At 45.1% G+C, this 12,601-nt stretch overlaps 1 protein-coding gene across 14 annotated transcripts in view; it reads right to left on the reverse strand.

The window, feature by feature from the left end:
• The window catches only part of R3hdm2 (R3H domain containing 2), a 145,443-nt gene that overhangs the window by 8,455 nt on the left and 124,387 nt on the right, over nucleotides 1-12,601 (reverse strand). For 11 of the 14 annotated variants that reach the window (XM_013520852.1, XM_013520859.1, XM_005397358.2 and 8 more), the window contains 6 exons: nucleotides 8,724-8,825; nucleotides 6,322-6,564; nucleotides 5,878-6,004; nucleotides 5,013-5,173; nucleotides 4,425-4,579; nucleotides 2,038-2,138 (listed from right to left, as the gene is read on the reverse strand). In XM_013520852.1, the coding sequence (XP_013376306.1) occupies nucleotides 2,038-2,138; nucleotides 4,425-4,579; nucleotides 5,013-5,173; nucleotides 5,878-6,004; nucleotides 6,322-6,564; nucleotides 8,724-8,825 (889 nt within the window). The remainder of the gene's footprint in view (nucleotides 1-2,037; nucleotides 2,139-4,424; nucleotides 4,580-5,012; nucleotides 5,174-5,877; nucleotides 6,005-6,321; nucleotides 6,565-8,723; nucleotides 8,826-12,601) is intronic. The other 3 variants (XM_013520858.1, XM_013520862.1, XM_013520861.1) reach the window with 1 other exon arrangement.

Raw genomic sequence — 12,601 nt, forward strand, 5'->3', positions numbered from 1 at the left:
AAAGAAAGAAAATAAGGCAAAAGAAACATTTCTCTTAAATTTCCATGTGTAAAAACTTTGGTGGGGAATATGGTCTCTTGGATGATATGAGTAGAACAGAGACATCCCATCATCTAGGAGAAATACAAAGGATCGGTCAGAAGTTTAGGAACAACCACTGCAGCTGGGAAGCAAGGAGATACATCTGGACAATTTCAAAGAAGCAAGGGAATTACATAACAGAGGATTTTGTTTCTTTTGACTTGGGAAGCCTGGATTCTCTCCTTCTTCTGCCTCAGCCCAGATCTCTAGTGTTGCCAGCTTTTAAGACAACCTTTGTTTCATTTAGCTTAACTCAGGATGAGGTTAAGTAGGTAATGAAAAATTATTTTCCCTTGGTTTATTGATTGATTGATTGACTGTCAGTACTGGGGGTTGAACTCAGGACCCTGCACTTGCCAGGCAGGTGCTTATGGCACTGAGCTATATCCCCCAGCCCCTCCCCTGGTTTATTTTTTGTTCAAGGACCTTGTTATTTGAATATGAACAGATAATAACCAGAAACCCAACAGATAAAATTATATACCACAAAGGATACACACACAAGAATGTACACACAAGCATGCCTGTATGCACATACACACTCCTATCTTAACAAACAGGAGGGAAAATGCCCTGTGGTACTATGCACCACCACAGGCTACAGAGGTTCTTGGAGCTGGCTTCTATAATTTCCACATTCTGCTGGGAATTTCAAGGCCAATTGCCCCTGGCGGACACTAGGAGAAACAGCTAGAGACACCATTCACATAATAAAGGATAAGGGATGAATTTAAGATCTTAGCCTGCATGGAATCCATGTTTGGCTGGATGAAGCCAGAAGTCATCGCTCCTTTTTTTTTTTTTTTTTAAGAATAGGTCTTACTGTGTAGTGCAGGCTGGCATTAAACTCACTGGTAGCCCAGGCTGGCCTTAAACTTCCTTTTATTTTCCTGCCTCAGTCTCCTGAGTGCTGGGATTGCAGGTGTGTGCCACCATGCCCTGCTAAGTCATTGCTTCTTAAAAGTACGAAATAACCACGTTCTATGAGCAAGGATTAATTCTAGAATTGCCCATATAGCACCTAACACAGTAAGAGTGTATATCCCATTTCTGTATCAGAAAACTGGCAAAGTATCTCTCTCTCACCAGAAGAGGGCATTTGGCAGCCAGCCACACAACAGAGTGGATCAGGAATGGCTGGAGGCTAAATGAAGACTTCTTCTCCAGAAGCCCTCAATACAGTCTCTTTAACTGCATGTACAGCTGTGTCACAGTGGGCTGAAAGTGAGACAAAGGCAACTGTACTAGCTACTCTGGGGGCATCTTGGCAGAGACAGACTAAAGAGGCCCCGTGGCATGAACATGTCCACCTGGGGTAGCTGCCCCTAGGAAGAGGTCTGTCGATTTCTCACTGCAGACGAAGGATAGCGTACAAAAGCCTGTTGAAAGTGTGTTACTGAAGATTTGGCATAGGATATGGAAAGTCCAAAGACCCAAGTTCAAGTTCTAGCACTGTGGCTTTAGGTAAGTCATTTAATAGTTTCGCTAAGGCTTTAATTTCTTCCTCACAAAGTGTGATGAAAATTAAGTCACAATGTATGTGAGTACACACTAAAAACTACTAAGCAGATCTTAAAATATGACTAAAAAGCATTTGAAAAAAAACTTTCCTCACACTCCCGAAAGAAAAGAAAAGCTGTCTGAAGGGAGAAAGATTATAGGAGAAGGAGATCAGTACTTCGTGACTCAAAGGCATGTAATGTTGGGTTCAGGAAAAAAGGGGAAAAACGACAGCAAGAATAAAGAACCCAAAGACGCGGCTTCTCAGGGATGGGGCAGCCGCCTCTCTTCAGAGGTCGCTTTAGCTCCCTGAGTCACATTGGTTTTTCTTTGTGATGGTGGTGCCACAGCCAGTTTCTGAACTGCTCCCGCCCTTGCCAGCTCTGGAAACACAATCCATTTAGTCATCTTTGCCCTTGCTAGTGACAAGCCCTCCCCAAATCTTCATCCTCTTACCTGAGTACTGCTGTGGCATCTGTGGTGGACTGCAGGGAGAGGGAGACTGAGGCATCTGGTACTGCTCAGAACCAGGAGGCTGCAGAAACCCCACAGAAGGGCTGGAGAGATGAGAAGAGAGGAGCAGTAAAGCAATAGAGGGAAGAACACAGCTCCTGGCAAACAGCTGGTGCTTCCTGGGTCTCCCTTGTGGGAAGCAGAGGCAGCTCCAAGCCATTCCCAGACCAATTTGCCAAGCAATTTCTAAAATCATTCATCAGTTCAAAGTTAATTATATATATTTGTACTTGATCATCTTTCAATTAGGAAGTCGTGATTAGTGCTACAGATAGAATGTTAGTGACACATGCTCTTCCCAACAGTGTGGACATGCACACACACACAGAGTTTAGAAACACAATGGAAACACAGACAAAGACAGTGCCAGAGACAGACACATAGTGCTGAGATGAATAAAAACTAAGGAGAAGTGTGACTTAGGATCTATACGCAACAGCAAACAATGAACAGTACCTAAAGATAAATGGAAAAACCTCCCACAAACTCAAAACTTGAGACATGCATATAAAAATATAGAAATAAACAAATACACACGAAGACACAAACACACTGAAACACACATAGTTAGATCCAGATTTGAGTTCTAGTTCCAGCTCTATTTCCAACCAGCTGTGTAACTTTGGATAATAACCCTAGGTGGAATTTTTTCTTTTAAAAATTGTGGGAAACCGACAGCTAAGCATGGTGATACATGCTCTCAAGTTAGTTGGGTGTCTGAGGCAGGAGGACTGAGAGTATGAAGCCAGCCTTAGCAACTCAGCAAGACTCTTGTCTCAAAAAAGAAAAGAAGGGTTGAGGAGATAGCGCACCAGTAGAACTCTGGCCTAAAATGCATGGGGCTGTGGATTCAATCCCTAGAACCACATAAAAAGAAAAAACAGAAACAGCTAGGAATGGTGGCACACCCCTCCGGTCCTAGCACTTTAGGGAACTGGGGCAGGAGGGTCACAGGTTCTAACCCAGCCTGGGTGGCTTGGTGAGACCACACTCAAGATGAAAAGAGACGGGATGTAGCTCAGCGTGAAGGCTCTGGGTTCAGTCCCCAGTACTTCAAAACAAAAACAATACACTAAAAACCAGACACAGTAGCCTGTGCCTGTAGTCCCAGCTACCAGAGGATGAGGTGGGAGAATCGCTTGAACCCAGAAGTTTGAGCACAGTGACACCCTATCTCTAACTAATTAACTATCTAACTGGGAAGAGAAATAAAAACATGGGTGGACTAGATTATTTTTCAGGGGCCTTCTACCACAATTCTACTAGCTATGACTTAGATGTATTTCCCGTTTGAATTTCATCCATAGATTAAAAAGAATACATAAGATTTACAACTCAGGTGTGGTAGTTCAGGCCTGTAATCACAGCACTCAGGAGGCTGAGGCAGGAGGATCATGGCATGTTCGAGGCCCGCCTGGGCTAAAGTGAGTTTAAGGTCAGCCTGAACTACACAGTGAGATCCTGTGCTCACTGACAGCACACATGTATAGTGAGATCCTGTCTCAAACAAACACCACAACCCTAAAATGATATGTGTACCCCAAACTATATTTCTTGATGATGAACAGCCTCTATCTTAGTTCTGAGTTCTACTGATGTGAAAAACAAAAGTGGGACTTTTTTTTTGTTTTGTTTTCTTTTGTTTTTTTGAGACAGGGTCTCGCTGTGCAGTTCAGCCTGGCCTTGAGCTCACTTTGTAGCCCAGGCTGGTCTTGAACTCGCAGATCCTCCTGCCTCAGCCTCCTGAATGCTAGGATTACAGGCATGTGCCACCATGCCCAGCGGGGACTATTATAAAGCATTTGTCTTGGTATTTTTGCTTTGTTTTGTTTCTGTTTAGCTATTGTTTTTTGAGACAAGGTCTCACAATGTAGCCCAGGCTGGCCTTGAACTCACAGTGATTCCCTTATCTCAGTCTCCCGGGCCTGGGATTACAGGTTTGTGCTACCATGCCCAACTAACGTGTCTGTCTCTGACAGGAAATTTTCCTGCTTATGGGCCCTATGTAAATGTCAAATGAGTAAGGAAAAAGGGAGCATGAACTCTCAGATTCTATCTGATTTTAGGAGCTACTAGGATCTTTACCCTTGTGTTTCTCTTTTATACTTTTTTTTGAGACAGGGTTTCACTATGTAGTTCAAGCTGATCTTGAACTCACTATGTAGCCCAGGCTGGCCCGAACTCAGTGATCCTCCTGCCTCAGCCTCCCACATGTGTGCCAGCCACCATGCCCGGTTTACCCTTGTTTTTCAGGCCAGTGTAAACAAAAGATGCATGGCAGCTGCTGAAGGTCTATGGCAAATGTGTCCCAGCTCCCTGGTGGCCCTCACCTCGCGCCGTTCTGCTGAGTGGGTGGCATCACGCTGTAGTACACAGGCACACCTGCCGCCGGGAGGCCTCCTTGCACAGACTGACTCACAGGGACCAGCACGGGTTGCTGGAAAGGCGGCTGGACCACATTTGGTGAGTCACTGCCCACCGGGACCTGGAAGGAGAAGAGGACAATAACTACTTGGCTTCTTACGGAGCTCACCAGGAAAACAGCCTAGTCATTAGACCAGGGCATTGCCACTTCCCTCTCTAGAGAAGTCAGAGCTTCTTCCTGTTCTCCTCACAGAGTTTTCTTATTTCACTCTTCTCTAAGTACCACCCTTGGGCATGTGGCATAGAAGAAAAAGCCTGATTTCCTTTATACACTACTTTCCTGGCCATATGCACTATATGAAAACCAAATAATTTAAAGTTTCTTCTCCAACTCTTTGGGCTTTCATTCAGAGAGGAAAAAAAAACCCTAAAACTTCTAACGGGAAAGTGGAAGATATTTTAGTGTTGGAGCTGTCAGTCTGGAGACCCTGGGAAGCCATTCCTTTTCCTTATCCTGGGACTGGGTGACCTTTCCCAACACAGAATGCACCCACTTGGTAAGAAGGCAGTGGAGTGTACTGCACCACCAGGCCTTGCATCTGGCTCCCCATACTGTTCCTCTGGCTGCTGAGCAGGCCCTGGTTCGGGGGCTGCTGGACCCCAATCATGCCTTGGTACGCTGCCTGCTGCTGGGTAGGCATCATGGGCTGTAAACCTAGGGATGAGCAAGCAGAGAAACATTATTATGAACAGCAAGTTCATACATTATTATGAACGGTTAGGAAGTCACATTCTATCAGTAATTTCCCTTCTCCATTCTATTCTTACCTTTTATTTTCTAGAGATCCTGGGCCCCTCTTTAGGACCCTATTCATTCCTCCATTTTTTTTTTAATGGGGAAGGTAATTCTTCTTTTGTTCCTAGTCTCTGCCCTTCCCCTACCCACTACCTTCTTTTTTTTTTCTTTTTCGGTACTGGGAAGCGAACTTGTGACCTTGCGCTTGCTAGTCAGGCACTTGAGCCACTGAGTTATATCCCCAGCTCCCCCACTACTTTCTTTCGTTTTTTTTTTTTTTTGGTTTTTCTCCAGTACCGGGAACCGAACTCACGAACTTGCGCTTGCCAGGCAGGTGCTTTTGCCACTGAGCTAAATCCACAGCCCCTCCCCCACTACTTTCTTTTTCTTTTCCCGGCACCGGGAATCGAACTCACGACCTTGCACTTGCCAGGCAGGCGCTGTGCCGCTGGGCTAAATCCCCAGCCCCTCTCCCCCTACTTTCTTTTTTTTTTTGTTTTTTTGTTTTTCTCCGGTACCGGGAACCGAACTCACGACCTTGAGCTTGCCAGGCAAGTGCTTTGCCGCTGAGCTAAATCCCCAGCCCCTTCCCCCTACTTTCTTATACCAGTGTTTCCTCTTACCAGGCTGCTGGGATGGCTGAGGCAGCTGCTGACCACGCTGGGGGCTATAGGCCACCGGGTGAGAGAGAGGTCGATATTGCTGGTTGGAGTTAGGATACTGTCCAGGAGGATAGTAAGAAACCTGGATCTATGGTAAGAGAAAATGGATGTGAGAGGTCCCTCTAAATTCATCCCAAAGTCCACAAAATACTAAATGCCTCAGAGCTGATGGGCAAAAAATCTGTAAGAGGAGATATTTTGGGCCTACAACTTCTGGGATTACCACACAAGTTTGAAATAAAACAGGACTTATTATATACAGGAAGGAGGCCTTGTGGTTCGAGTGACAACTCTCAAGTACACAGTGGAGAGAGTATCCCCCTGGTCTGTCTAAACTAGAGGAAGAAAAGAAGATTACTAGACAAGCTGAATCAGTGACTGGAGGTGGGGACAGGGGCTGCTCACCTGCTGAGGGGGCTGCATGTAGCCCTGGGGTGGCAGGACTTGCTGAGCAGGTGGAGCATGGCTGGAGGTGGCGTAGTTGGAAGTGGGGAGGGGCTGTCCTGTGGAAGCCATGATGAAGCTAGGCTGCTGGGGGTGCTGGGAGATAAGTGGGGGCTGGAACAGAGCTGAGGATGGGTCAGCTGCTTCAGCAGAACCTTGGCGGCTAAGGCTCATCTGTCCAAAGGGGTTGCTGAGGTCATCTGCCTGTTGAGAGAGTGGGCGACTCAAGGATTGAGGCTGCATTAAGCCTCATATCTTTGGCTTCAACACAGACAGACAAAAATAGCAATGCTCTTTAAAATCTTTCTTACACCATTTTGGGACAGTCTTGTTCTATGTCCCAAAAGGTATTTTTTAGCTGTAAGCCTCTGTGACGTGATATTTTACATGGTTAGAAACTAAATTTTTAAAGTCTACCTCGACAGCCAATCTCCCTATCACATATAAGGGAAAAAAACAAAAAACATGGTAAGTTAGATTTTTTTTTTTTTTCTTTTTTTGTTTTTTTTCCTGCTACTGGGAATCGAACTCACAACTTCGCACTTGTCAGGCAGGTGCTGTGCCACTAAGCTAAATCCCTAGCCCCCAGGACAAATTAGATTTTTAAGAGTATATTTCCTGTCTTCCTCTTGCCCCTAACCATAGAACTTCACTTTGTTATAAATCCTGTTTTTTATAATAAAGGACCCGATGACACCTTGAATGGATATGGGGGACTATGTTCTTTGCCTAACAGCAAAGGACTGATGGGCTCCACTCCCGCTGATTATGTCCTTATTCCCTCTGGAGGTCATTTCCACCTTTGTTCTTTGACACAAAGTTCTCCTACCCTTCTGAAACCACTTCCAATTCTCACCTCAGAAAGGAGGCCAGAGTGAGAGGCTGAGCTGGAAAACGAGAGCGCCTGGCCAGACTGTAATTATCTTTACTCTCAGCCCTAAGCAGCAAGGGTGAGTGTTCCATCTCTCATTTGTATGGCGATAGGTTAGAGTTTCTCAGCTTCTTCTTTCCTTCTATACTATACTTTTCCACCCTTCTACTCTCTGGACAGTAATTCTTGTGTGCACACATGCCAGAGCAGGGGTTCATTTACAAAAGAAACTAGCAGAAACCAAAAGACAATGCTGTTTGGAAGTTTTTTGCTCAATTTTCAAGGATTTGTTTGTATTATATTGGTCACAAATAGATGACAAGAGGACTAGACTGCAGATTATTTTGAGGAACTTATTCCAGGACTTTTCAGGATGGAGCTAAGAGGTAGGGTGAAAAAGGGGAGTTTAGTGAAAAGCAGAGGTATGATTAATATAAAGTAAAAAGTGAAGACTCCTATAACCATCATGAAAATTATCCACAATGAGTAAATCAGACCTTCAAAGGATTTGTAGGCAGGGTACAAATAATTTCAATAGCATACACACTGTGCAGTAGAAAAGGGTATTTTTAATATAAAGTAACATGGTAAGACAGGTCAAATGGGTAAGACTGTTAAGTTTTTACTACTTGTTATGATCTGTGTCTGGATGTCCCCCCAAAGCCTCATATGGTCACGGGGGGTCGCTTTTCAGAGTGTGAATCTGCAGTTTGTGATTGATTCATAGTACAATGCTGGGATTAAGGGTGTAAGTGCTATACCCGCCCCAGGGCAGGTAGCCTGCACACAATATAAGGGAAGGAAAGAGCTTTGCTCTCTCTCTACTCTCCTGTTGCTTTTGGTATTTTCCACCACCTCGAACTGTTGCCCCTCTGCCATGCCACCCTGCCTTGGAGCCAGCTGACTATGGACTGAAACCCTCCACAAACTGTGGGCTGAATTAACCTTTCCTCTTTTACCCTCGGGTGTCGGGTATTTTGTCTCAGCAACCAGAAAAATAACTAAGACACTACTTGCACCAGAGAAACCTGCAGTTGTGTTATTTATTTACTTACAGTGGTAGGGATCAAACCCAGGACTTCGTGCACGCTAGGCAAATGCTTTACCACTGAGCTGAATCCCCAGTTCTGTTACTTATTTTAAAGGAGATTGCAGGGAACCATTCTGTACAGAATTAACTGAGCTCCTCAGACATGTCCCGGGAGCAAATTAGATAAAGAATGTGTATGATAGAGAGATGAAGGCCCTAGCTTAGACAATATCCAGTCCTTTTCACCTCCCCAAACTCCAGTGCTTCTCTGTCGTACATTTTGGTGTATTCTGCTGTGCTATGATGAGGCCATTGGAATGGAGTGCAGTTCAGCCTATGCTGGCCCCTTAAGAATAGCTTCAACATGCCCTCCAAAAGTACAACATGCTTGCAAGGCCATCACAGACTGATCCAGACATACACACACACTGACAAGACAAAAAAGGGTAATGGAGTTTATACCATGTTGTACTGCTGGGGTGGAGAGACTGGTAGAAGGACTTGGGGACAGGAGCTTGGAGTGAACTGAACAGGCTGCGGAGAGGGCTGCAGAGTCGGGACTGGCTGTAGACCAGCAGAGAGGCATGTGGAAAAAGGAAACAGAAAAGGGAGAGGTGGGGGTGGGGGCAGAGATGGGGAGGGAGGGAGAAGGAACAACAAAGTTAATCATAAAAGAAATTTCACTTCAATCACAAGGGTATTGACCAGGCTGGCCACCAAACCTGGGACAGCTTGTGGCTCACATCTCTGACCAACAAGCAATCTCTCCTGTCAGGAGAAACCCACTGTAGTGCTTCCGGCCTCATTAGCCACTTAGAATTCTGCTACTGTTGTGAGCAATCTGAGGATTCTCAGGGCTAGGGTCTGCTGCTTGATTTCAAACAAAGCTTTTTCCAAAGCAGGTTTTCTTGACCACGCGATTCTTAGGGAGCTCAATCATAAAACCCTTCTGAAAGTTCTCTTAAGAAGGGAATTCCTGTCTGCCCTACTGCACCCTTTCTATAGGAAGGGTCAACCAAGGTCAGCTTTCCTAGAGGAAGTGCTCTTTAACAGGGATTGGCTCCCTCTGGAGGGCAGAAAGGGAAAAAACACCCAGTTGACGTCTGCTTCAGGCTACTTCCTCTTGCTTTATGATTTGCTGTATTCCTTCAAGCTGTTGACGGCAGTCTGAAAAATACCCCATAAGCAAACGGGGAGGATTTAGGGATAAAATATGAATAACTTAGCTGACGTTTTGTCCCACTAGTCCCTTCTGTGGCCCTCAAATAGGAGAATTTGCTTAGGAACGTGAGCACACTAAATTAACTAACAGGTAGCTGTTTTTTTCTTTCTCTCCAGTTATTTCAATCATTTCACCAGTTTCAGTTGTAGCCTATGGCTGTAGGGGGGATGGGAGGAGAGAGATGAGGAAGAGAAGAGAAATCATGTTTATATACACACTGTCTCATGACACCCACAAAGAGCTGAGATAACTTGTAACTAATACAGCCGGGTTGACCAAGTGCGTTGCTCATTTAATCCCCACAGCTAATGTGGAGAAGTTGGGACTGAAACAGAGCTCTGCAGGACACGTGTTCTCGTCCACGCTGGAAGTGGTGAGGAGGGGAAGAAGAGACCCACAGAACCTTCAGGCATCTTCCACAGGGCTCCTTCTTCTGTATTTAGTGTATTAAGGGGCCTGGGGGCTGTGATATCAACACCCTCATCTCTCACATATCTCTAGGACACTCTTTCACAGAAGAGGCTGATGGCTCAGGAAACAGAGAGCTCAGGAATTCCGAATACCCCTCAAAAGGCAGAATATTCTGGAGGTCTCAGGAGAAGACCTAATACCTAAACTTTAAAAATACAAGTCATTTTGGTTAGGAAAAAGTTATTGAGCATTCCTTGTGTCACCTGGAAAGGATGTTGCTATAGCCTGAAAAATCAATTCTTAGCCCTAACGGTCCACTTATTTTCCAAAACCAACTCTATTTCCCCCCACCCCCCCCACCCCCGTACTGGGAATTGAACTCACAACCTCACGCTTGCCAGGCAGGCGCTCTGCCGCAGAGCTAAATTCCCAGCCCCAAACCAACTGTATTTCAAATGTGACGGCAGGCCAAGTTGTTCAGTGCTAGCTGACTCTTATACATGTTGTCTATTATTCTAATCTTCCTCTGGCTCTTGGAGGAGGGCCTCACTGGTTCAAGCCTTACCTACACTGGGAAGAAGGAACAGTAAAGTGGTACAACAACTTTTGCTGTCTTTTCGTTTGCCTTTTGTGTGTGTGTGATATGGGAGGCTGAACCTATGCTAGGCAAGTGTTCTACCACTGAGCTACCTGCCAGCCCTTTTTATTATTTTGAGACAGGGTCTAACTAAGTTGCTTCTCAGGCTGGGCTGGAATGCGTGATGGTCCTCCTGTCTCAGCCTCCCATACTGCTAGGATTATGTCCACACATGTCTGGCCTGGCTGTGCTTTTTTTGTTTTGTTTTGAGACAGGTTCTTTTTTTTTTTCTTTTGTCTTTCTGAGACAGGGTGTCACTATGTAGTTCAGCCTGGCCTTGAGCTCACTTTGTAGCCCAGGCTGGCCTCAAACTCGCAATGATCCTCCTGCCTCAGCCTCCCAAGTGCTAGGATTATAGGTGTGCACCACCACACCTGGCTTGAGACAGGTTCTAACTATGCAGTTCAGGCTGGCCTTGTACTCACAGTGATCCTCCTGGCTCAGCCTCCCAAGTGCTGGGGTTACAGGTATGTGCCACCATCCCCAACTTGTGGGTTTAAATAGTGAAAAGAGAAGAAATCATGCTCCTCTCCTTTGCTTCCCCTAACTGGGAAAGGATATTAGTAAAGGTATGGAACTCACTGCTATTTTTTGGTCAGTCTACTACTAGTACCCTCAGTTATAGTTCTCTCTTAGTCTGAAATTTCAGAGCCAGGGAACCTTTGAGAAACCAAGAGGCTGCCACCTACTGGTGAGTTCTGGGACAGATCAATGGCTCTTAGATGCCTGGGGACACCAGGAGAGATATTAAAGGAGGTCTTTTTTTTTTTGTCTTTTTGAGACAGGGACTCACTATGCAGTTCAGGCTGGCCGTGAGCTCACTTTGTAGCCCAGGCTGGTCTGGAACTCTCAACAATCCTTCTGCCTCAGCCTCCCGAGTGCTGGGATTACAGGCGTGTGCCACCACGCCTGGGTAAGGGAGGCCTTTGAAAGAAAGAGTTTAAATCAAAAGCTTTCCCAGTTTAAGTCAACTGGGTAAAAGGTGATCACTAGCCCCTTATTCTCACCCTCAATCCTGGGTTTCACAGGTTTCACTAACACACGAGATGAGCGTCTGCTTGGACAGAAGAGGCTTACCAGGAAGAAGAGCACGATTCTGCTAGTACTGATCCCAGGTCTGTGACAAATGCCTCTTCCCCTAGAGCTAAAGGTAATTTACCTGTCCTTTCTTAAAGTTTTTCTTCTAAAGGAAAAGCTTTAGAGTGAACACAGTGGTGTGTGTATGTGTGGTCATTTCCTTCCTTCTTACACTGCTATATACCACATGAGAAACTGAATAGTAATTATTCTTGGGCTCAGCAACTTTAGTTGAGAGCCCTCCGAACTGACTCCAGTCAGGGAAAAAGAAAAAACAATAACAACAACAACAAGGCAGTAGGAGAAGGAAGAGATAAAAAGAGAATGAAGAGTAGAAAGGAGGAAAAAAGAGGTGTATACAGTGGAGATAGGTGGTATAACTTTAGCAGCTACTATAAACATTGCTGGGACATGGAAATTACCTAAGATAAAACTCTTTACTTTGGAGTGTGTGATCATGATTAAATTCAAGAGTCAAATCTCTGAGGGAACAGAGATCTCTGCACCACAAAGATTCCTATCCCCTAACCTCTAACTTAGTAACACATTCCCTCTTAGGTAAGGAGTCAGTTCCAACAATTCACCCACTGACCTTCATGATCCAGTAGCTGGGGCAAAATCTGATTAGAAGTTGGAGCTTTAGGACTCATCACTTGAACATTCACTCTAAAATTTAATTTCCAAACTATTAGTCTCTTCTATTTCTCCCTTTTTTATTTTTGGAGATAAGGTCTTGTTTTGTAGTCTAGGCTGCCTTCAAACTATTGATCCTCCTGCCTCAGCCTCCCAAGTGCTAGGATTACAGGCGTGTGCCTTCACCCCCAGTTTCCTTTCCTACTCCTGTTGTCTGTTTCTAGGTATGGATGGCAGATGGAAGGTGGAGGCAGACGGGAGACTAACAGGAAGAAAAGAAAACAAAGAGTGTGTAATAAACACATTTTAGGGGGAAAAAAGAACTAAAAAATATTGGGACCTTGGAAAAGCGATTAATAT

This window comes from Chinchilla lanigera, unplaced genomic scaffold, assembly GCF_000276665.1.
Source record: "Chinchilla lanigera isolate Chin_1 unplaced genomic scaffold, ChiLan1.0 scaffold00057, whole genome shotgun sequence".
NCBI classification, from domain to species: Eukaryota; Metazoa; Chordata; class Mammalia; order Rodentia; family Chinchillidae; genus Chinchilla; species Chinchilla lanigera.